Below are 25,662 nucleotides of genomic sequence, written 5' to 3'. Positions count from 1 at the left end.
AAATTTATAACACAACTTTTTATTAGTATGGATCTCAAATGATTTCTTTAAAATTTTCTTTTAGAGGTTTTAAAAACTAATTATATGCTATTCTTTAAACAAGCTATTTTTTAAAAAAGTAAAAATTATACTCCCATCATCAGAGAAAATCAGTTACATTTTACTTATTTGGAATTATACAATATAATATAGTTTGTAGTTTGCCATCTATATTTTATGTGTTTTAGTTTTTTGAACTCCTCATTGTAAACCATGATTTTAATGACTGCCTTACGATTTGTATTATGAGAATATATTTCCAGATTTTGTTTGTTTTTGTGTGTGATTATAAATAACATCGTAGTCAACATCATTGGTGTTAATATTTAATATACTAAAACCAAATTCCATTGTAGAAAGCTTTAAAAAAAAAAACAGAAGCTGTTAACCAGAGAACCGCTGTTGAACCCAAATCTTTATTCATTCAATAGCCATTTTTCAGAATCTCCTATATAGTAGGCACTGCTTTAGATGCGAAATCTGCTCTGCAGAGTTAACATCCTAGTGTATATTTAGTGATATGTCTGTCTCTGATGTACAGAAATGTGTGTGCTTTTACAAAGAGACTATGCTATTTACATGTTACCTTGTAATCTGGGTTTTCTCCTATAACATTAAGAACTTCTTTCCATGCCATTGAAACCATCTATCATCATCAACCATATATCATCTTTAATGGCTGCAGAATGATTTGTGTGGATGTGGAGTTTATTTAACTGATCTCCTATAGTCAGATACTCTTTCGTTTTCTTTTGTTTGCATTTGAAATCTATAATATGCACATTTTGCTTGTCTTTGATATTATAACTAGTATGGTCTCCACAAGACATGAAGGCACAGGCAGGGCTGTCTATCGTCCTCATTCTTGTACCATCTCTAAGTGGACTTCAGGGTGAGTTCCTTTATAATTACACCCAGGTATTAGTTGTTTGTACCACTAGATAAGACGAGCACACAATGCAAGGTAGCAGTTTCCTCGTTTCCTCTGTAGCCATAGTATTGTGAACTTTTCTAAAAGATCACTTAATGAGAAACAGGAAAACAGACTGGAGGTCCTGCGTGAAGACTAAAAATGGTATTTTCTCCTGTCTACTCTAAGGCTTTTTCTAATCTGTTACCTGCTACCAGATATAAAATCACTAGAAAGGCAAGTTTGATTGATTGGTAATTGATTTTTTTTTTTCCAAGTGTAAGGTTGGTACTTAACACTTAACAGAAGGCATTATCCACTTTGCTTGGTCCTGTGATGAGCCTTTTTAATTATCCAGGGGAACATAAGAGGTGTTTAGTAGAGCAATTAGGGAAATTGACAAAAACCACTCCTCTCCCCCCCCCAACCCCCAGCCCCACTTTTCTGTGTCTTTCTCTCACTATAATACTCCATCCCTCTAGTTCTTTGTACAGAAATAAACTAAATCCCTCTGAGGGAGAGAAGTGGGACATAGCAGAGTGGAAAGAGGCTCAGAGAAGGAAGCAGAGGAAAAAGACTGTGACAAGGCCACTGAGCACTCAATTCTCCCATCTTGGGTGGTCTAGTTTCCTCCATCATCTGTAAGATAAGATCCTTTGTACTCCTAATATTCTAAAATCCATAGATTGGGTACACAATATTTAAAATGTTTTGTGAATTGGCCAAAGAAACTGGAGCTACCTTCAAGGATTATGAAATGGTTAAGTACATTTTCTTTGCAAAAACCTTGATTGTGATGAATCCATCTGCTTTTCAAAATTCTGAAGGGACAACACCTGGGTGGCTCAGCAGTTGAGCGTCTGCCTTTGGCTTAGAGCATGATCCCTGTCTGGGGATCGAGTCCCACATCGGGTTCTCTGTGGGGAGCCTGCTTCTCCCTCTGCCTATGTCTGCTTCTCTCTGTGTGTCTCAGGAATAAATAAAATCTTTAAAATTCTGAAGTTAATAGTAAAAAACTGTATATAAATTATAAATATATATGTATGTGTATATATATATTATATCTCAGGATTATTAGACTTCTAGATTTATATCCAGAATAATATTCCTTAACTATATTGCAGTTGACTTGTAGGATATCTTGAGAGATGTCCTAAAGGCAAAATAAATGAGTCACTCCACCTCCCCTTTTTGGACTCCTGCTCATGTGTTCCCTTGCTTCAGGCTAACGTCTGCATATTCCTAGCAGATTCCTGAATCCAGTATTGTCTTCTACATATTCCAAATATTTCCTAATGAAACCAAGTCAAATTTGTTTTATTATTGTCGGCAGGCTGACTCTAATTAGCTGGATAAACTAATTTGTTATTGTAGTAGATGTTAGAAGTGAATGTGCTCAGGGAATAGAAATCAACAGGGATCTGTTGTGTACATAAAATACGGTTGCAGAAATTCTAACACAAGTTTTGTGGGTTGTTCCTAGTAATCAGACTACCAAGGGTTCTTGATAAGTGTGGTCTGTAAGTGACCAGGCTGCTGACCCAGGATAGTTCTGCTAGGTTATTCTGATAGAGCCCTTGATAAGCACCCATCACTAATTCTCTTCATAACTGCTCTTGATTTTTTAGATACATTCCTTTTAGCTCCCCCCAATCTTGTTAGTACTGATGAAAAGCAAATAGTCCTTGGAAGACTTGGTAAAGATGTAATTCTTCCTTGCTCATTTGAAAGTAAGCCTAAACTTGTAGGTAACCACACTATATTTTAAGTTTCTATAGAGCTTTTGTTTTGATTTTCCTTTAGTAAATGCCAACTTTTGCTCATAAAGCTTAGCTTTTCATTTCATGAATATTAAAATAATAAGTGTTCTGCACAGATGGCTTAAAAAGAAGCTAATGACAGTCCTTCATATGTCCTCCTCTCTCCCTCCTAGCTTTCGTCACACCTGGGATCAAGTATGAAAAGAGGAACACAGCTTCTTGATGTGTGGTATGTTAAGTGTTTATCCTCATCCACTTATCACATGGAAAATGGACAATACACCCATCTCTGAAAGCAATGCGGGAGAAATTGAATCTTTAAGTCTTTTTTATGTTGATAATATGATAAAAAATTACAGGATCAAATTTATCTTATGAATGTACCATGGAAAACTCATTGCTGGAATAAACATGGATGGGGGGATAGACAATGAGAGGGTAGGCTTCGTCAGGCTTTCTGTGTGCATGTGCTATGTCAGAGGTTGAGAGGAAATGAAGATTGACTTACAGGAAAATAATGGAACACAAAAGAAAGAAAATGCATTTGCATCAATAAGAAGACCAAGATTGCAGTCCTATGTCTAATATTTACTGGCTATGTTCCCTTAAGCACTCATTCTTATTTCTGAGCACAAGCTCCTCACTGGGAAGATGGAAGTAATTCCTACCTATTAGGTGTTTGAGTTGAAGGAAAACATATGTGAAATGGGAAGTAGCAGATCTATTCATGAATATTATTCTCTATGATTCATCTTCTAAATAGGATTTTCTACCTGCATTGTATTTCAAAAGATGTGAGAAGAAAGCTTGCCTATTAGGTCACAATCTGTGATGGTTGCCATTCTTTCAACTAAACAAAAATTAGTTCTTATTATTGCTTCTGTTTATTCTCTTTACATAGTATTAGCCCATTAAGCTTTATCAACAACTCAATCATAGCATGAGCAGTTTTCAACACTCCTTCCTCTCATTTATTTGAACTGAAGGTTTGATCAATCTCTGCATTTACATCCTACCATTTAAGATTAAGAGGAAAAATTAATTTGACATCTCTTATCTAATTTCAAGGAAAAATGTTTTATATTTTAGAAGCAAAGCAAAAGGTTTTAGTAAACCCCCATCATATGGAGAAATTGGAGGTCAACTATCCTTTTTGGCCTCTTTTCCTGAGTTTTATATTCTCAAAGTGCTTGCCAAGAAGACCCTAAATTATGAGTAATTCACCACCTTTACATAATTTCAGCGTCGAAGGCCTGGATGTCCAATGTTCACTTGTCTAGGCAGCGATAGAAACATGGGAAAATGTTGGAAATGTTCATGTTAAATTGTAAATTTTTCTATGGAAAATCGTATTTTCTCATATTTATTCAGAATTGAGTATCCAGAAGTATCCATGGTTCCTTATGCTCAGTGCTATGTTGTCTTGCTGAGTATTTATTATATGCCAAGTTTGTTGCTCTCAGACTATGAACTTAAGAATGTGGACACTTGGGATCCCTGGGTGGCGCAGCGGTTTGGCGCCTGCCTTTGGCCCAGGGCGCGATCCTGGAGACCCGGGATCGAATCCCACGTCAGGCTCCCGGTGCATGGAGCCTGCTTCTCCCTCTGCCTGTGTCTCTGCCTCTCTCTCTCTCTCTCTCTCTCTGTGACTATCATAAATAAATAAAAATTAAAAAAAAAAAAAAAAGAATGTGGACACTTACTCATTTCTGGATCCACAGCATATAGTACAAGCATTTAAAAATTAAACTAGGAAGGCAGCATAGAAAGGGAGCAATTAATTCTGTTCACTATGGTTGGCTATAAATAGGGTTGTTAGAGGATATATGCCTAAGGAGGCTGCAAAAGCGCAGAAGTTTAAAAGAATAGTAGGATTTTCAGCGAACATAGGCATTCCAGTTTAAAAACACACACACAACAGAACAGAGGAGTAAATATTGCTTGAATTTGTAGAAGTGTAAGTGGTAGAAGGTGAAGCTCAAGTTATAAGAGATAAGCCTGGAGATGGAGTCGAAAACAATATGGAAGGCCTGATGTCGGTTAAGGCACTTGATCAGAATTGCACAGGTGGTATGGAGCCAAAGAAGGATTTTTGAGGCATCAGAGAGGCTTGAACTTGCATCTTAGAGTGGCTTGCTTTGGCATCACTCTTTTGCAAGCGGAGTGTGAAGTGAGTGAGTCTAGAGCTTAGGGAGAAGAATTCACAGTAATCCACAGAGGTCAGCTCCCATAACTGCAGAACAGGAAGAACCAGATGGAGCTGGATCTGGAGGGGCCAGATGAGAAAATCCAACAGAGTCCCCCCTCTAATGGAGCTCAGCCCAGGGGGGCTCACCTGTACACAGTTGGAAACATATTTGTAATGTGCAGGAAGATAGACTTTGTGCAGAAAGTGGTTAAGAGGTAGAGACCATACAAGTAATAGAGACTACTAGAGAGTAAGTAGAATGACAAAAAGGGGGGAGGTGGGGTCCTGGGGAATACCGGCATTCGAAAGGTCAATAAAAAAAGAACATGGAATTCAAAAGCCTAGTAACTGGTAGCAACATTCTTGCGTGCTCACTGTCAGGCTGTAGGAGTTAGAAAGCAGGAGTGTCACCTCACTAGCTGGCCCCGGGTTAGGCCTCCTTGAAGGTCTAAACTTAATCATTGGGCAGTGTTAAAATGATGGTGTCACAGCTTCTTTCAAGAAACACATTTCCAGAGATATTTCTCAAAGCATTTCTAAGTGTAGCTTAGAAAATTCATTCGAAAATTGTATTTTCATTGATGTTTCCTTTTCTACCCTGTTTTTAGATGACCTTCATAAAATGCAAAGTGAAAATGTTTCACTATCATGTGAACTTGCAAACAGTATTTTTTTTTTTTTGACTGAATCATGATTTCATAGCCAGTTGGTCTAAAGTAGAAAAAGAGACCTCCTCCATCCTGGCTTACTTTCAGAGCTCCTCATGAAATATAACTATGTATGAACCCTGCATCTCCTGGAATAAAGAGCAAATAAACCGGAGTGACTTTTCTTTGACTTTGAAGGATCTTAGTCTTTCAGACAATGGGGAATACTTAATGCAATATTTCTTCAAGCAAATATAGCTTACTCACCATCCAAACACTGCATGTAGTAGGTAAGATACAAGTAGAGTTGGATAATTGGTTTTGGCTATAGCAATAGAGATTGTGAATATCAAACAGGGAAAATAGGTTGGCATTTAAATAATAATTTTTATTAGTATTTCTGCAAATGTCATCTACAGGGATACTTTTGGTCAAGACGACAGACAGCCTCTTTCTTTCAGATACACAAAAGTCCTGCATTGAAAAAAAAAATTACTCTCATAAGATTTCTTTTTCATGATTTCAGGGCATCAGAAACAAAGAGGGAACCTACATGATTTGGTGACTCTGTAGCCTAAGCATCTTGAATTCCTGCTTACTGCTGTGCCTAACATGTGCTTTTGGGCCTGGGGTTTGGGGAGTTGAGGCTTCAGGCACAGTGAGAAGTTAGAATTGGGGCTCTGGAAGATGCTGGGGAAGCATGGTCTATGAATTTCGTGGAAACAGTCACCAAAGGACATCGGAAGCACTAAGTGTACACCTGAGTTAGCTCATTTTTTACCTCTAGTGATAGCTAACTGCCAAAACTCTTTAAAATATCTCTAGTCCATTCTCTATAGAGTCATGGCATGTGTACCTACGGAGTCGACTTTCTAGGTGGGCTGTTTGATCCTTTTACCCTTAAGATATCAATTTAATATCATGGGACAAAGATATTTGAGTCAATGAAACATAGGTTTTAAAAACGTTTCTATCATTCTAGTTGTGAAAATTAGGAATAACAGATTTGGAGGTTTAGTGATTCTATGTAGTAAGATTTGGAGATAAGAACACCTTGTCTTTAGGTCAAGTGGTCTTCAAATAGCAGCTTCTAGACACTGAGGGATGATACTCCCTTTGTGTAGAGCTGTCATTATGAGAGTGCTGAAAACTGGGGTGCATTTGCCGCTCCTATTTTTCTCCCAAATGAGAATGTTAGTTTTTTTTTTTTTGAGAATGTTAGTTTTATATAAAATATAAATAAGCTTACATTCCACTTTTCTTTTTTTTTTTTTTAATTTTTATTTATTTATGATAGTCACACAGAGAGAGCGAGAGAGGCAGAGACACAGGCAGAGGGAGAAGCAGGTTCCATGCACCGGGAGCTCGATGTGGGATTCGATCCCGGGTCTCCAGGATCGCGCCCTGGGCCAAAGGCAGGCGCTAAACCACTGCGCCACCCAGGGATCCCACATTCCACTTTTCAAATGTTGCCTCATGTTGGATTTACTTCGGAGAGTAGAAAAAACTCCTGGAAGATATGCTCTAAAGACCACATATGACCCATCTTTCTAACCAGGGATTTAATTTTTAGTTTACACAAAATGCAAAGCATCAGGACATTCCATCTCTGACAAAAGCAGCTTTTTAGAACCTCCCACCTCCGTTGAGACTGGAGGAGGGTCTGCCCACACTTCCCCTCAGGAAGAGGCATGTAGCAGGAGTTACCCAAGCAGGGCAGAAAAGAGGGCAAACACTAATATCCTAGACATTACCCTTTCAAAGAAATTTGGTTTTCTATTCTGAATCATAATTTTCTACTTGTTGTTTTGCCAGGAGATGCTGCAACATTTGAAAAGGAAGCCCAGCCTGGGGGTGGGGCGGGGGGAGTTAGGATTCCTAGAGTCTAGATCTACTTGATAAAGGTTGCATGGAACTGAATAATTCTTGTTAAATTTTGCTGCTGAAACACTTATGTGATGTTGGGCAAATCTCTTTATGGTGGGGGAAGTGAGGGTCATGAATAAAGTAAGAAAATGCTATACCTTGCAGGATTTTCTTCAGTAGGAAAAGTATGCATATGAAAACACTTCAAAAGTCAACATTTTTCCTTGAATTGCTCACTTTATGTGGGCATACAATTTCAGAATGGCACAAATATATGTAGAGACTAATGTTTTAGTGGTTACAGAACATTTCTTTATTAGTGAAGAGTATGTTCATAAAAATAGGCATCTGTCATATAGGGCTTTTCATTTAAAATAGCTATAAACACCTTTTCACCTCAAATTGGCCTGTGTGCTCTAATGCTTGCTCCTACTCTATGCAGAATGTAGATCACAAGATTAGCAGGTTCTGGTTTGAGGACTCAAGGTCTCCCAAGTTTCTGCCTCCTGGGGTCCTACTTCCTTTAATACTAATTACAATTACAGTTCAGCAAAGATGCTGGAAAAACCTTGGTTCCTCCAGTGATTCTGAGGAGCATCAAGCACCATTTTCCTGGTGTTTGCCTGTTACTTCTTGCTCAAGATGACGACTTCTCTGTTTCACTGATTTCCTCTGCACTGATCCCTGTACCTTTATGGCCCTGTCTTCTCCAAGCCAAGGGTGCACTCAGCTCTCCCTTCATCCTCCAAGGAGAATGCTAGGCTGAGGTTAGTCTGTAGTAAAAATTATTCCTTTGTAACGGTGTGTTAACTCTCTTTACAATGGAAAACAATAGAAACTCACTATGCATAATAGATTCATTGACTTTCAAGTTTGCAGCCTTTTTCTCCCCCACACCAGCCTTCTACAGACCGAGCCCCAAATTGGCTAAGATTCCATCTTATGCAGGTTTCCCAGAGTAAAGACATTGAGACTGGGCCGTATTTATGCTCATTAATGCAGAAATAACTAGTTTTTAAAATAGTAAAAGTGTTCTTTGGTAATTTTTCTTCCAGCTTATGGACTTTTTTTTTTTGTTTCATTTAGAACAGAGTCAAAGTGGAACTGCCTGGATAATTGTTCTGTCATTGGTGACTTTGGTTTTGCTGGCAATTTGCATATTCTATATGTCAAAAAGATACCATTCCAGGAGAGGTAGGTATCTCAGGGAGAATTGAGCTCTGTCCCTGGGTGTTCGGGTAGAATGTATCAAGGATGACCTGCAGCTAACCCTACACGGCTGTTGGGCATGTAAACAGGTCTGAATTTTCTGGACAGTTATTTGTAAAATCTATCAGAAATCCTTTAAAATGATCCCACATTTCTAGCTAACTATATTTCTAACAAATTTATTCTGAGTTAAATGGTCAAAGTTGTATAAGCACATGTATTGCAACAGACTGAAAAAATTTAAATCTGGCAATAAAATAATACACAGAATTATCAAAATTATTTTGCATTGAAAAACAGCTGGAAAGAAATAAGCTCAAACTAAAAATGGATGCCTTTGGAAAGCGTTTGTCCCCATGTCTAGACTTGCTTTAGTGCCTGCACTCTGTTTTCTCTTTCTTTGAGCTTTGTCTATAGTGCTACTGTTCTGTCTTTTATGGGGCTTTTTAAAAAAATCATTGTTACATTTTTAAAAATACTTTTCTAGATTTTCTGCAACAAACTTGGATTACTTATAGTAATTACTTATGGTAATTTAAAATGATACATTAAGATGTCATGGTTACAGGACTTCTTGGCTCTATTGACAGAATTAGATCTAGGAAAAACTTAGATCTACTTATTTCTACATTTTATAAACCAGGAAACTGGAATACAAGAAATTAGGGGCATAAAACAGACTTATGTATACCACTTAGGGTGATCCAGCTAACTAGTGGTAGAGGTAGATCTAGATCCTAAGCAGCTCTCTCTTATTCCATAATTTGTCTGAGAAGACTGAGTGTCCTGGGAGGTTGAAATTGACCCTTCCTCTGATTGATAATTGTCTTTTTGCTTCTGATGAGATTAGGGGATTTGGTCCTAACAGACAACTTTATTGAAGGTAAGATATTAAGTGTGACAGTGAGCAAGCATTTCACCAATTTTACACTGTGATTTTGTACTAATAGGTAGGCTAGCCTTACTTATTACTTGTTCCTCCTGTCCCTTAGCTGGCCAAAAGTAGAAAAAGATGGGCAATCATAGGCAAGGCTAGTTTGTGCCCTTTAGCAACCTCTGACCTCATATAATGATACTTGTGACTAGATTCAGGTTCAAATTATAGGACACTACATATGGCTCCAGAATGACAGTTTAGTTTCTATACTGGACGTGTGCAAAAGTCAAGTCCCAACAGAAAACGACTGACACACTCAAAACTGTACACAGGGGAGCACAGAGGATAGTTCATTTCTCCAGAGCTTGGAGCAGCTGATTTGTTAGCAAAATCTAAACTTAAAAGGACAAGGAGAGGGTGTACTTTTACAAAACCCTGAAGAAGAGAGTCCTATAAAATCAGATGCCTTGTAGGGAGAGTAACTTTTACTTGAAGGACACAGCCAGACCAAGGTGACCTTACAAGGAAGATGCTGGGAGAATAAATATGTGATTTTGACCCTTCCTCTCTCTGCTCTCCACCCCAGCTAGAAGCCAGAGGGAAGACCTAGCTTGTAGAAGGAAGCCCTCCAGGTCAGGGACAACAGGCTGGATTGATTCTGGAGGAGATATCAGCAAAAACAATGTTAGGGTATTTGCTACTTAAAAAAAAAAAATAAAGCTGTATAGTTCTGTAGTTAGGTAGGCTGAAATTATTTTCCAAGCTGTTAAACTAAAGGCCCCCAAACCTTGCCTACCACCATGTCCTTGGTTGTAGTTTCATATGACAATGGTATGCATTTTCTTCTTTAAATTCCTTTTTCAAGAATTGTTGTAAAATACCCTTAGTCTAGGATAAGTATAAATTATCCTAGATTTTAGTGAGGCACAAAAGTAAGGCCTTCCTTAGAAAATGGCATTGTAACAAGCCCTTTGCCTTCACCATTGCTGGGCTTAACCATCACCTCCTTGGCTGTTATTTTTCCATTGTTAACAGGTAATAGGACTCAGGCCAACAATCCTAAAGAGCCAGGAATTCCTGGCCTGGTTGAACAGCCTTTATCCCTGGTTTGATGCACCTGAATCAGCCATAAGAATTTATTGCTATTTGTAGCTGATGAGGTATTTCTACACTGAATGCATTTTTAAGGCTGTTTGTTGGAAGAAAGATATGAAAGCGGGAGTAACTAAGCTGAGTCTAATAGCATAATAGTGCTGAGGTAGGAATAAAAGAATTTGAGTGTTAGAAAAAAAAATCTCTTTGCAAAGTTTCTCTCTTTTCCTATAGAAAGGTGCTCTGTCCATACTGAGAGGGCCAACACTGCTGGTGCTGAAGAAAACCAGGTAAAGCCTTTCCTTTATCAAACCATCTATAGCATAAGAATGCTACTGTATCAAAGTAATTGATTCACACATCCTCATGCAAGACTTTTATAGAAGGGAGAAAAGGGGTAAGAGAGATCATAGGATAACATAACGGGGGGGGGATACAATTTGAGCGTTTTCCAATGTCTATTAATAGGTTCTACTTAAATAAGGGGCTGCCCTTCTCATTTCCTATCGTTATTTGTAGAGATCTCCAATGGTACTATGCATATGACGGTGCACCACTGTACTCATTCTTTCAATGGAAGCATGGGACTGTACAGAAGTAGAAAAAAAAAAAACACAAAATAGAGAAAAGCAGATTACAGTTTCTGCCCAGATTCAGATGGCTGGCCTTTCATACTTTTCCAACCATTTCTAGGCTCCTTGGGCATTAATAATTCACTTACAAGTTATAGTTTGATTGCAAACTCAATTTAAAATGGAGTTAAAATATTTTGTTGCACACCTTTTATTATGATTTTAATTAATAATATAAATAAAAGCAAAGAGTTGGGTAAACTTGTTTTTCCTATTGGTTAAACACTAGAAGGGAAATTTAGACTTCATAACTATAACTGTCTCATAGATCTCTGATTACAGATGCAAACAATAGCTCTAAATATCCCCCCCTCAAAACAAAACACTGTTATTTAACACTTAAGATAAAAATGATTATTCCTACATGAACCATAGCCATTTCAAGTCCATTTTTCTTGGTTCTAGGCTATTTCAGCTCAGCCAGCTACTACAGGAAATTAAGACAGGACTATGTCAACACATGATGAGCATCTTTAATATTTAGTGACCTCTCTTTCCCTTTCTTCACTGCACTTCCAGCCATGGCTTGTCATGGCCTAATAATTCTACCATTGGAAAGACTTGCAACCATTGTCTGTCCTGCCATCACATTTACTCTTCAAGTCCTAATCATCACTCACTGACTCCCTACCTGCATCAAGATGATGAATTTCTGTATGCCAATTCAAACTTTGAAAAGAACTGTCTCATTTGGTGACACTCCTCCCACCAAGATCTTGGAAGAAATGTATCCTTAAGTACTGATTCAAAAATCTAATCAGCTAATGAAAGGTGAGAGAACACAAAAGCAGAAATCACCTTAGTGAAAAGGTGAAAAACTGGGGCAATTGATATGCTAAGGTATTGTACTCCAGCTTTATGTGAATAGTTAATAGCAGTGTAACAAACTCGATTTAATATAGTGAGTCTTAGGGACTCCAAAGTGTAAAATGTCAGTATCTCCAAGACTGCCTAGAGCAAAAGGCCCTATCAACTCAAAAACTGACATCTCTGGGGTTAGGTTGTACCTTCCAACACCAGGTTTGCACAGCCGAGTGACATTAGCTCTGGAGATGATTTGATTCATTTTTCTGGCTCAGTTGTCATATTGTTAATCAGCCTTATAATAAATTTAGATTTCCATATAAATTTTTACACAAAGAGAATGGATAGCCCAGCTGACTTGATGATCTCTTCCCTTTTAATCAATTTATAAGAAAGAAAAGGCTAACCACGATCTTAGTGACTTAAACTTTGACCCTATAGTTTATAGGAGAAGACCAACCCCGAACTGTGTGTTAATGCTACCTGGTCTGATTTTCTCTAAGTATTTGCTATAATGTTGACAGGTATTTAGCATAAAGTGTTGATATCATTATTTAAAAAAAAAAAACAACTTCAATTGTGAGGAGAAAATGCTCAGAACTGCTATATAGTCTTCTTACAAAATGGAAAGACCAAAGTCAACAAATCGAAGATAGTAGATAAGAATGAACCTGGGTCTTTCAATGCTGTTGAGCCTCTGAATTAATCTTAGAGCCATCTGTAGGAGTTAGGGTTGGGGTCAGAGAGACAGAGTGCTGAGAATGACAGGGAATAAAGATTTATTATATAGCATCAACCTCATATAATTTTGGGCACTTGTGAAGAAGTCTATGTCAGGCTGTCCCCTCTGCAGCTGCGGCTGGACCTGAAGTAGCTGGAAGTCAGCTGTGCCAGTGTTCAGGATGGAGAGCTGGATATGGAGTGAGGATGAACTGAAATCTGCAAGAACAAACTAGGACTCGTATTCCTAGGCAACGCTAGGGGTGACCTGCTAGAGAAGCTGGCATCCAGTACCATGGAACCAAGCACACCTAGGCAGGACTCGAAGCTGAAGGAGGGAGCCTTACTGCTAACTCACTTTCTTGGACTGGGGTAACATTTGTCAGCTATGACAGTGCCTGGGGCCATACTCTGGCCTTCACAGCATAAAGTAGACAATTGCTCCTTCACTTCTCCCTCTCAAATCTGGTGAAAATTTCCTTGTGACCAACTCTAATCCAGAAGCACACAGAAAAAGGAAATGTACCTCCTGCTTAGATACATTGGCACAATACAAAGCCAATATCCCATCTATCACTGAATGGAGTGTCTTATATGAGAAGCTGCTTCAGTGTTGAAAAGCTACACTAACATGTGACCAAGCCAGGTGTAGATTAGGAGGATTTAATCTATAAATTCTAAGTGCTTGTGACTATATGTACACCACAGTGCTAGGATGAAAGCTGATCAACTCCTACCATTAGTGGCTGAAAACACAGACTCCTGAATGGATGAGTCAAGAAAAATTCATTAACTTTAGTAATAACAATTTACAACATACCCTAGGCCTCATGTCTTCTATAAATATTACTCATTGAGAGGCAATATGGACAAAAGAATAGGTATTCATTTTTTTAACTTCAGAATTTAAACAATTCTTACATTACTTATATTTGAGAATCTGAAAAATCCCCATTAACTTTGGAAGCAAAGATACTCTATTATATCTTCTAATCACCTTGTTTAAACTACTTTCCACACCACATAAACATTTTTTTAAATGCTTGTTTCAAGTGCAACATGTTTTTTTAAATGCTTGTTTCAAATGCAACCTAAGTTTTCCGTCATTAAATGGTACCATCCTTGTCCAGCCTCCATCCTTCATAAGCAGGGACTTCTTATTCTTCTTCATGAGCCTGAAAAACAGAATGAGTGTGCTCTGAGATTCTGTGACTTTCATTAGTGGAAAACATACCCAGAACCAAGTCTAGTCCTTTCCAGAGTAAGCAGGCCTTAGCCAAACTCCTCATTAGCTTCAAAAGGATGCAGGCAATTACGTGCATTACAGAAAGCAGACACAGGTAATTCATCTGAAGGACATGCTCGGGCATTCTCAATTTTCTGCCCGCCTAGCCTTGCTGGAGAAGGCAAGACCCCACATCTTTTGTGGGAAAGACTGTGGCCACATCACCAATTGGCTCCATGGCCCAGACAGACCCCCCCAGTTCTATCAGAAAACCTTTTCACTTGGTTTATGACAATTGAAAGATTTTCAGGCTTTCCTTCTGAGAATGGGAAACAATTAGTCATTGCACTGCCAAGGATGGTTTTCCTATTCATCTCGGACCTCTCAAGCAATTTCTGCTTCATTCATTTTATTCTTTGTTGGAAATAACTGTGACAAAGTCGAATACATTACATATGTTTTGCAGCCCTTTTGACCTCCTCCAGCTGAGTGCAAGCATAGCACATGTGAGGCATTTCCCTAAACAAAACTATTATATGGAGTTGATGGGCAGGCTCTGCCTCAAAGACCCCAAATCCAGTGCCATGACCCTTCTCAAATTGAGGGCAGAGTTCAAACCACTTAACTGGACCTCTGCACATAGGCCTTTATCCCTGAGACAATATTCAGGCAGCAACAAGAAATCTCTGGAATGTGCCAATGACTCATGCTTCTCATATTTAGATCTAAATATATTCAATATAACCAACTTTTAGATTCTCCTTCAAAAGAGCTTATTTTGACCTCCTTTCAGGTAGTGTTTATTATGGACAACCCTATCTACTTGTCTTGCAGAGTTATTAGTAATTCGTTTTAAATAAGAGGACCAGGCATGTACCAAATTTTTAAAAAATGAAATGGTGCCTATCTGTGCTAGGCATCTGTGCTAAATGCTTTATATGCATTTCATGAAGGGCAGCTAATGTCACATTATCCAGTATCATTTAATTCATTTCTCTGAAAGCCAGACCTCATTTAAAAACTGTGTTTGTGGGAAATCTCAGTAAGAAAGCTGAGGCTGACTATTTTTGGAAAACTCCCAAATTTATATGTTGAAATCTCAATCTCCGTAGTGATGGTGTTAGGAAGTGGGGCCTTTAAGTCATGAGGAAAGAGTTCTTATGAATAGGATTTCTGCCTTTTAAAAAGGGCTTCTTCCCCCCACCCCACCCCTTTTACTATGTGAGTGCAAAGTGGAAAAAAAAAAGGCCGTCTCTGAAGAAGTGGCCCTCACCAGATACTGAATCTGCTAGCATCATGATCCTGGACTTTCCAGCCTCCAGAAACTATGGGAGATGTTTGTTATTTATAAGCCACCCAGTCTCTGGTGTTCTATTATAGCACCCTGAATAGACACTGATCTTGACAAGCCTATAATTCAGTGGTCTTGTCATGCTGCCACTTTGCTAGTAAAATACTTAAGGGAGCAGCCCCTATCCTGGGATCAGAATAGAAGTGTTGAGAACCACAGATATGGAAATATCTTTCCCCCTGTTTTAGGGATTAAGCAGAAAGCTAGAAAGGACAAGTGCCTTTATTCTCCACTGCCTCAAGTTTAAACCTCACCACCCAGGTCTCCATACTGATACAGTATGAAGTCATGTATTTGTCTACATAGAAGGACTTCACTTAGTTTCAAGCAGATCCATCTGTGCTTTTTAAATCATCTTTGCTCTCTGGACTCCTGACTGTTCTGCACAAATGAATCCAGGATCTGGAGCTCCGAGCCCACAAGTTCATCTGGAACTAAGCATTTGCGAAGTATAAATACAATATACATTCCACTCAAATGCTTACCACTTCATATTACCTGGACAATAAAAATTTAGTAAATATTGGAAGACCTTAGCAGAACCTACTTTAAAGTCTTTTAAAAAATAAAGAGAAAAAACAAATTTCTTGTTCTATTGCTCTGTGTGATGACACAAGCCCTAAAACACACATGCTTTAAGAATTACAACAGAGTTGAATATCTGACATACCTTTTTTCTAAACTCCTTTGCTTTGATCTTGAGTTTATTGACTTGAGATTCTGCTATCTCTGCCCTTTCCTTAGCTTCGTTCAACTCATGTTGCTGCTGCTTATACTTGGAAAGATATTGATTGGCTTGTGCTTCCTATAAAAATAAAAAAAAGAAAAAATATCTGTGCCTGCATAGTCATTTTTTTCTGCTTTGACATGAAAAAGTTGAAAAATGTGTGAAAGGAATCTAAACTTCTGAGTATTGAATGGAATATATTTTGGTCTGATATATAAGGATTCAGACTTTCTAACAGACATTAGATTCATTTTTATAACCATCGTTCTCTGGAAATTTAGAATCTGCTTAGGATGTTCCACTAATTGGATATAGTATGGCTCTCACAGGCATGTTACATGTAAGAAAAACCACAGTTGTTTTATAATCAGTTAAACATCCTAGTTTACCTTTGAGTAGAGGGAGGTTTATCTTGAAAAATTATACAACAGGTAATTTTTAGACATAGCAGGTTTTAGCCTGAATCTTTGAAATAATTCAAAATCCCAAAGAGATATTAGGCATAAGCCAATGTATATGGCACTAATGAATTACATGCTATGTAGCTATGGCTATAAACCCAGGGTGGGCAAGTACATTTCAAAAGTTGGTAGTCTGGGCCATAGTTATGTCCAGGCTCATCAGGAAAAAGGACTATGAGCCACATTTATGCTCACCCAAGGTTCTGAGGTGAGGAAGGCCCCAGGGTGGCTACCTGACCAAAAATTCACCATCCCTATATGACACCATATTCTTAACTTGACTCATTTCTTGCAATGCACATATTTGAGTGTAACCACAATGTGAGGGTAAGAGCTCTGGCTCCCTGGAGTGGAAAAGTAGCAAAATTTCTGAGCATGGGTGATAATTCTCATTTGAGAAAAAACTAGAGAATGAACAGACTTTAAGCTGGGCTGGTCTTCTCTAGACAAAGTGCTTACCTATCTCCATTAATCAAAAACAATGGCTAGGAAACCTGTAAGACGGCAGCAGCCCCAAGTACTTACTGCTGCCTCCATTTGCTGCTTGTAACTTTGTACTTGTAGCTGAAGTTTATCCATCAGAGTCTGCATCCTGCTCAGATTTGTCTTGTCTTCCTCTACCTGAAATGCATAGATATGTATATGAAGGCGATTTGAATGATCCAGAAGTCTATATTGGGAGTTGCGTCATGAGAAAATAAAAGTTAGGAAACGTTATTAAACAATATATCTGATTTGTGATTTGAAAAATGAGTCTAACTTTACTCATCCCAAGGTGTTTTTTTTTTTTTTTTTTTTTTTAGATTTTATTTATTCATGAGAGAGAGAGAGAGAGAGAGGCAGAGACAGAAGCAGGCTCCATGCAGGGAGCCCGACGTGGGACTCGATCCTGGGTCTCCAGGATCACGACCTGGGCCAAAGGCGGCGCTAAACCGCTGAGCCACCCGGGCTGCCCCTCATCCCAAGTTTTGAGAAAGTAGCACAGCTCTGAGTACTAACAGCCATTGCTCCTTATCCGCCACAGAACTCCACAATCGCCTTTGCTGAAATAGAAGTTAAAGCCACTAGTTTCAATTCAGTCAGCAGTCCTCCTATCCTAACCAAGCTACTACACCTGCCTGTGGTTTCTCAGTAGGAATGAAGTACCATTGTTAGAAACCAGTCCCTCTCTCTCACTAATCAACTCTTCCCTTGAACTTTCTAACTGACTCTTGGCCTTGGATAATGAAACTATTGAAAAGGTAAGTTTTCCGGAATTCTGGTGTGGGCATCAGCAGAGATTGGAAAATTCTATGAGCTGTGGGGATGTTGATGTATACATTCTCATTGCTTCCATTGCAATCCAGGCATGGGATAGAGAAAGGAAATCTAGTAAGATAGTGTTTCTCAACTGTGCTCTACAGAGCCTTGGGTATTCTGAGGAAACAGGAGGGCAGGTAAGATTCTATATGTTCTCCACTTTCCCATGACCTTTTAACTAGAGTATTTCCATTTTGGAACTGGTGACCTTCCCAAAAGAAGAATATTTCAACTGGCTGATGGTTGAGATACTGATCTAATCAAGACCTACCCTTGCTGCTCAAATTATTTTCCTGTTTTCATCTTATCTCTTTCATCAAATGTTAACACCTTTGGTGACTTTCATGGTCTTTCCACCTACCTTCTACTGCCTTCCAGAAACCTCCTCCACTCCAACTATGTTCATCTCCTATTACCTCAGAGCTCTCCTGCTTATTCCTTCCTTTATAAGTTCAGTCAATATCCCCTCCCCCAGACACAGCACAGAGGCAACAGATAGAAACACCTAGCCTTTCCATTAAAGAGGTCTCTTTGCTTATCTTAGTAGCTGCAGGCTAGGGGCAGGCTTCTAATTTAATACACATCAAGGAGCTGACTGTGATATTCTCTGGAGGCTGGAGAGGAAGGTAGGCATCATATTCAAACTTGCCCTCTGTCTCACTCCAGGTTTCTGATATCTCTCAGAAAGGAGCCTGTTTTTTTTTTTTAACAATTTATTTATTCATGAGAGGCACAGAGAGAGAGGCAGAAACAGAGGAAGAAGCAGGCTCCTCAGAGGGAGCCAGATACAGACTCAATCCCCAGACCAGGATCACACCCTAGCCAAAGGCAGATGCTCAACCACTGAGCCACCCAGGCATCCCAGAAAGGAGCTTTTAAAGGTGTGTTTGGCACCTTAGTTTTGTGGCTGCTGCCGAGGGAATACCCCATGAAGGCATGGCTCTGGTGGCCAGTGCGACTTATGCTCATGGGTCCCATAGGACTACAACAAAAACTGATTAACCAGCTGCCGTCTCCCCTACCATGGCACAACATAGAAGTAGCGTACTTAAATGCCATCATTCTGTAAAAGAGGCCAATTCATTTGTCTTACTAGCTATGACCAAGAAGCTGGCTTCTAATTTAATATACATCAAGGGGCTGACTACAATCTTCTCCAGAGACTGGGAAGCTGGTGGGAGCAAGCTTTATGCTTTCCATCTGCTTCACTCTAGCTTGCTGATGTTGACAAGAAAGGAGCTTGTGCACAGATCTAGTGCCCTAGATTTTGTAGCTCTGCCCAGAAGACACATCCCTTGGCAGCCTGGCTCTGATGGCCAACAGGACTTGTATTCACAGGATCAATGGGTTCGTAGCAAACAAAGAAATCATTCTTACATAGCTAGTACCCCAAGGCTTAGCACAAAAAAAACAGAAATGTCTATCTCCTGGTTTTCCTCTAGAAGAGATATATTTGCATATTTTAAAAGCTTCAACCTAAGGAGCCAGCTTCCAATGAGCCTGCATCTAGGTACCTAGATCCACCCCCTTTGGGACACTAATAGTCTGGGACACCCTCAGTTATTGGGAGGCACTAGGAACAAAGAAGATTGCTTGGATAATCATAAAGGTTTTAGAAACAACCAAGAGCTAGAGCAGTGTTAAACAATAAAGATCATCTCCTACATGAGGTCACTCTTTCAAGACTAGGAGAGGTATCTTTTAGGTAATGCATAGAAATTAGTACAGAGAGGCAAAGAAAATGAAGGAACAGAGGAATGTTCTCCAAACAAAAGAACAAAATAAAATCTCAGAAAAAAGAGATCTACCTGATAAATGATTTTTTTTAAATCAGGCAAGTGATTTACCTGATAAAGAGTTCAAAATATTGGTCATAAAGATGCTCACCAAGCTCAGAAGAATGAATGAACAAAGTGAAAATTTCAACAAAGAGACAGAAAATATAACAAAGTACCAAATGGAATCACGGTGATGAAGAATACAGTAAGTAGACTGAAAAGTACAACAAGGGGGTTCAACAGCAGAGTAGGGGAAGAAGAAGAAAGGTTCAGTGAACTTGAAGACAGGACAGTGTAATTAATCTCATCAGAGCAGCAAAAAGATAAAAAATGAAAAAAAGTGAAGATAACTTAAGAGACTTATAGGAAAACATCAAACAGACTAACATTTGCACTATAAGGGTCCCAGAAGGACAATAGAGAAAGGGGCAGAAAACATTTGAAAAAAAATCATGGCAGGAAATTTTCCTAACCCAGGGAAAGAAAAAGACATCCAGATCCAGGAAGTTCAGAGACTTCAACATGCACAATATTAGATAGTCAAAGACAAGGAAAGAATCTTAAAAGTAGCAAGAGAAAAACAACTTGTTACCTACAAGGGAAACCCCATAGGACTATATAAGCAGATTTTTTAGCAAACCTTTTCCAGGCCAATAGGGAATGGCATAATGTGTTTAAAGAGCTGAAAGGAAAAAAAACAAAAAAACAAAACTCAATCAAGAATACTCTACCTGGCAAAGTTGTCCTTCAGAACTGAAGGAGAGATGAACAGTTTTCCACACAAGTAAAAACTAAAGGAATTCAGTGTCATTAGAGTGATCTTACAAGAAATGTTAAAGGGACTTCAATAAGCTGAAATGAAAGGGCACTACTTAATAACAGGAAAATGAACGTATAAATCTCACTGTTAAGGATTTGTAGAATTCAGGATAATATAATGCTGTAATGATAGTGGGTAAATAACTTATATATCTGGTGTGAAGGTTAAAAGACAAAACTTCCAAAATCTGTTAATGAATCCACAAGATAAAAATATGTAATTTGTGACATCAAAAACATAAATGTGATTAGGGAGGAGAATAAAAATATAGAGCTTTAGAATGCATCCCAACTGAAGCTTAAAATAGACTATTATTGGGGCACCTGGGTGGCTCAGTGGTTGAGTGTCTACCTTTGGCAAGGTTGTGATCCCAGAGTTCTGAGATTGAGTCGTGCCTCAGGCTCCCCACAGGGAGCCTGCTTCTTCTTCTGCCTATGTCTCTGCCTTTCTCACTGTTTCTCTCATGAATAAATCCTTAAAAAAATAGACTATTATAAATATAGGTTGTTCTATGTAAGCTTCACAGTAACTGCAAAGTGAAAACCTACAGTAGATACAAAAATCTATAATAGATACATAAGAGAAAGGAATCTAACCACACTGCAGAAAATCATCGAATCACAAAGAAAGCAAGAACATAAGAAAGGAACAAAGGAATCACAAAACAGCCAGAAAACTAACAAACTGGTAATTATGTACATTCGTATCAATAATTACCTTAAATATAAATGGAACAAATTATCCAAACAAAAGACAGAGTGGCTAAATGAATAAAGAAACAAGACTCATCTACTTGCTGCCTGCAAGAGACTCACTTCAGCTCTTAAGACACACAGACTAAAGGTGAAGGAATCCAGCAAGATAGTCCCTGCAAATGTTAACCAAAATGAAGGTGGGGTAGCTACACTTCTATCAGATAAAACAGATGTTAAGACAAAGATCTTAATAAGAGACAAAGCCATTATATAATGATGAAGGGGTCAATTCAACAAGAGGATATAGTATTTGTAAATATGCATCAATATAGGAACATCTACCTATTAGCAAATATTAGTCTCTTAAGCAAATATTAATAGACCTAAAGGGAAAAATAAACAATAATATAAAAATAGGAGGGGAATACCCGATTTTTATTAATGGATAGATAATACAGACATAAAATCATTAAGGAAACATAGTCCTTAAACAAAACATTAGAACAGATGGACTTAACAGACTGTATATGTTCCAACCAAAAGCAACAGAATACATGTTATTCTCAAGCATGTGCACAACATTCCTCAGAATAGATCATATGTTAGACTGCAAAACAAGTCTTAATAAATTTAAAAGAATGAAATCATACCAAATATCATCTCTGACCACAACAGTATGAAACTAGAAATTATTAAATAAATTTGGAAAATTCACCAGCATATGAAGATTAAACAACATCATTAAACAACCAATGGGTCAAAGAAGAAATCAAAAGAGAAATAAAAAAAATACCTTGAAGGCTTATATGCAACTAATAAATTACTAAACTCTATCTCTCAAGTTAAATAAAATATTCTTTAAAATACTCTCATGCTATAGTGTTCATCACATAAAAGTTTGTACCTCTAATTTCTTCATTTTGGGTATTACCTCTTATCAATATAAACTTTCTTTTTCTCCATTTTAAAAAAAATACCCTGAGGAAATTGGATATAGAAATACAGCATACCAAAACTTATGATATACAGCAAAAGCAGTTCTAATAGAGAAGTTCATAGTAATAAATGTCCACATTAAGAAATGAAGGAAGAGCTCAAATAAAAAAAACTAACTTCATGCCTTAAGGAATTAGAAGAAAAAACAAAGACCTATGTTACTAAAAGGAAGGAAATAACAAAAATCAGAATGAAAATAAATGAAGTAAAAACTAAAAAGACAATAGAAGGGGCACCTGGGTGGCTTAGTGGTTGAGCATAGCCTTTGGCTCAGGTCAGCATCCCAGGGTCCTGGGATTGAGTTCCACACCCGGTTCCCCATAGGGAGCCTGCTTCTCCTTCTGCCTGTGTCTCTACCTCTCTCTGTGTGTTTTTTCATAAATAAATAAATAAATAAAATCTTTTAAAAAGACAGTAGAAAAGACCAATGAAACTAAGAGCTGTTTTTTTAAAGATAAACAAAGTTGATAAATATTTAACTAGACATACCAAGAAAAAAATGAGGACTCAAATAAAATTAGAAATGAAAGAGGAGACATTACAGCTGATGCCACATAAATAACAAAGGATCATAAGAAACTACTATAAACAACTATATGTCAAAAAAATTGATAACCTAGAAGAAATGAATAAATGAATTCAGTAAAGTGGCCATATATGAAATTAATATACATAAATCTGTTGCTTTTCTGTATACTAATAATGAAGTAACAGAAAGATAAACTAAGAAAACAATTCTACAGATTCAATGCACTCCTTATCAAAATGCCAGTAGTATTTTTCACAGATCTAGAACAAATAATACTAAAATTTGTAGAACCACAAAAGACCCCAAATAGCCAAAGCAATCTTGAGAAAGAACAAAACGGGAGGTATAACAGTCTCAGATTTCAAGATATACTATAAAGCTATAATAAAACATTGTGGTATTAGCATGAAAATAGATACATCGATCAATAGAATAGAATAGAGAGTCCCAGAATAAATTTACAGCTATATAGTCAGTTAATCTATGACAAAGGCAGCAGAATATAAAATAAAGAATGACAGTCTTTTCAATAATTGGTGCTAGGAAATCTGGACAACTACATGCAAAGGAATGAAACTGGACCACTTGTTTTTACATTATACACAATAATAAACTCCAACTGTATTAAAGACTTAAATGTAAGCCCTGAAACCATAAAACTCCTAGAAGAAAACATATGCAGTAATCTCTTAGATACCAGCCTTAGCAATGGATATATACATATGTCTCCTTAGGCAAGGGAAATAAAAGCACAAATGAACTATTGGGATTAGACCAAACTTAATAGCTTTTGCACAGCAAAGAAAACCATCAACAAAACAAAAGGACCACCTACTGAATGGGAGAACATATTTGCAAATGATTTACCTATTGAGGGGTTAATGTCCAAAATTTATGGAGAACTTACATAACTCAACACCAAAAAACCAAATAATCTGATTTAAAAATGGGCAGAGGATCTGAATAGGTATTTCTCAAAGAAGGCATATAGATGGCCAACATCATTAATCATCAGTAAAAATGCAAATCAAAACTCCAATGAGGGACGCCTGGGTGGCTCAGTGGTTGAGCCTCTGCCTTCAGCTCAGGGAGTGATCCTGGAGTCCCGGGATTGAGTGCCGCTTTGGGCTCCCTGCATGGAGCCTGCTTCTCTCTCTGCCTCTGTCTCTGCCTCTCTCTCTCTCTCTCTCTGTATGACTATCATAAAAAAAAAAAAAAAAAAAAAAAAAAAAATTAAAAAAAAAAAAAAAAGGAATGCAAAGGATCATAAAGGGGATCCCTGGGTGGTGCAGCGGTTTGGCATAAAAAAGACTCAGACATAAAAAAGGATGCAAGTTTCCCATTTGCAGCATGGACCTTGAGGGTATTATGCTAAGTGAAATCAGCCAGAGAGAAAGATAAATGCCATGTGATTTCACTTATACGGGTAATCTAAAAATCAAAATGAAGAAACTACATAGTAAAAAGAGAATCTTAGATACAGAGAACTAGTGGTCACCAGTGGTGGAGGGATGGGCAGAAAGGGGTAAGGGGAGTGGGAGGTATAGTCTTCCAGCTTTGTAATGAATAATTCATGAGATGCAAGGCGCAACAGGGAATATAGTCAGCTACACTTGTGGAGAACATAGCATAACATCTAGAGGTGTCAAATCACTGTTGTACACATGAAACTAATATATTTTTGCCATCTATACTTTAACAACAACAAAATTTTAATTAAAATTGATAAACTTTTTGCTAGACTCACCAAGAAAAGAGAGTGAGGACTGAAATAAATAAAATTAGAAATGAAAGAGGAGACATTACAAGTGATACAACAGAAATGCAAAGGATCATAAAGGGGATCCCTGGGTGGCGCAGCAGTTTGGCGCCTGCCTTTGGCCCAGGGCGCGATCCTGGAGACCCGGGATCGAATCCCACGTCGGGCTCCCTATGCATGGAGCCTGCTTCTCCCTCTGCCTCTGTCTCTGCCTCTCTCTCTCTCTCTCTGTATGACTATCATAAAAAAAAAAAAAAAAAAAAGGAATGCAAAGGATCATAAAGGGGATCCCTGGGTGGTGCAGCGGTTTGGCGCCTGCCTTTGGCCCAGGGCATGATCCTGGAGACCCGGGATCGAATCCCACATCGGGCTCCCGGTGCATGGAGCCTGCTTCTCCCTCTGCCTGTGTCTCTGCCTCTCTCTCTCTCTCTGTGACTATCATAAATAAATAAGTTTAAAAAAAAGTCATGCAAAGGATCATAAAAAAACTATTATAAACAGTTTTATGCTAAAAATTTGGATAATTTAAAAGAAATAGATAAACTCTTAGAATATACATCCTACCAAGACTGAAGCATGAATAAATAGAAAATCTGAAATCAAAAGCAAGAAACAACAAATGTTGGCAAGGACCTAGAGAAAAAGGAAACCTCTTGCACGTTGGTGGGAATGCAAATTGGTGCAGCCACTCTGAAAACAGTATGGAGGTTCCTCAAAAAATTAAAAATAGACATATCCTATGATCCAGGAATTGCACTGAGTATTTACCCAAAAAATAAGAAAACACTAATTCAAAGGAATACATGCACCCCTGTTTACTGCAGCATTATTTACAATAGCCAAACTATGGAAGTGGAAGCAGCCCCCGTGTCCTTTGATAGATGAATGGATAAAGAAGATGTGGTTGTGAATATTCACAACCGTGAATATGTGCCGTATTATTGGTATGTTATTCAGCCATAATAAAGAATGAAATCTTGCCATTTACAACAACATGGACAGATCTAGAGAGTATAATGCTCAGTGAAATAAGTCAGAGAAAGACCAAAACCATATAATCTCACTCATATGTAGAATTTATGAAACAAAACAAATGAATAAAGAAAAGAAGGAGGAGACAAACCAAGAAGCAGGCTATTAACTATGGAGGACAAACAGATGTTTACCAAAGGGGGAGTGGGTGGAGGGATTAGGGAATTAGGGGATGGGGATTAAAGAGTACACTTCTTATGATTAAAAAAAAAAGTGATAAAAATAAGTAAGTAAAGCTCAATACCA

The 25,662-nt window shown here is 38.0% G+C and overlaps 2 protein-coding genes across 2 annotated transcripts in view; one reads left to right on the top strand and one right to left on the bottom strand.

Moving 5' to 3' along the window:
* The first annotated feature begins 378 nt into the window (after nucleotides 1-378).
* On the top strand, nucleotides 379-16,120 carry HHLA2 (HHLA2 member of B7 family). The gene is given in 10 exon segments (XM_077883774.1): nucleotides 379-931; nucleotides 2,883-2,921; nucleotides 2,924-3,057; nucleotides 3,059-3,144; nucleotides 5,504-5,570; nucleotides 5,572-5,775; nucleotides 5,777-5,834; nucleotides 8,497-8,604; nucleotides 10,823-10,878; nucleotides 11,626-16,120. Coding segments are annotated over 10 exon segments (852 nt in total). The 5' UTR covers nucleotides 379-867; the 3' UTR covers nucleotides 11,662-16,120.
* MYH15 (myosin heavy chain 15) overlaps nucleotides 13,514-25,662 on the bottom strand; it is a 149,456-nt gene continuing 137,307 nt past the window's right edge. The window contains exons 39-41 of the mRNA XM_077884155.1: nucleotides 17,034-17,129; nucleotides 15,991-16,125; nucleotides 13,514-13,919 (exon numbers count right to left, since the gene is read on the bottom strand). Of these exons, the coding sequence (XP_077740281.1) occupies nucleotides 13,902-13,919; nucleotides 15,991-16,125; nucleotides 17,034-17,129 (249 nt within the window). The 3' untranslated portion in view covers nucleotides 13,514-13,901. The remainder of the gene's footprint in view (nucleotides 13,920-15,990; nucleotides 16,126-17,033; nucleotides 17,130-25,662) is intronic.

Source organism: Canis aureus, chromosome 35, assembly GCF_053574225.1.
Source record: "Canis aureus isolate CA01 chromosome 35, VMU_Caureus_v.1.0, whole genome shotgun sequence".
Classification (NCBI taxonomy): Eukaryota; Metazoa; Chordata; class Mammalia; order Carnivora; family Canidae; genus Canis; species Canis aureus.
The sequence above is the reverse complement of the archived record's forward strand: the minus strand, read 5'-3'. Positions and strand labels throughout refer to the sequence as shown.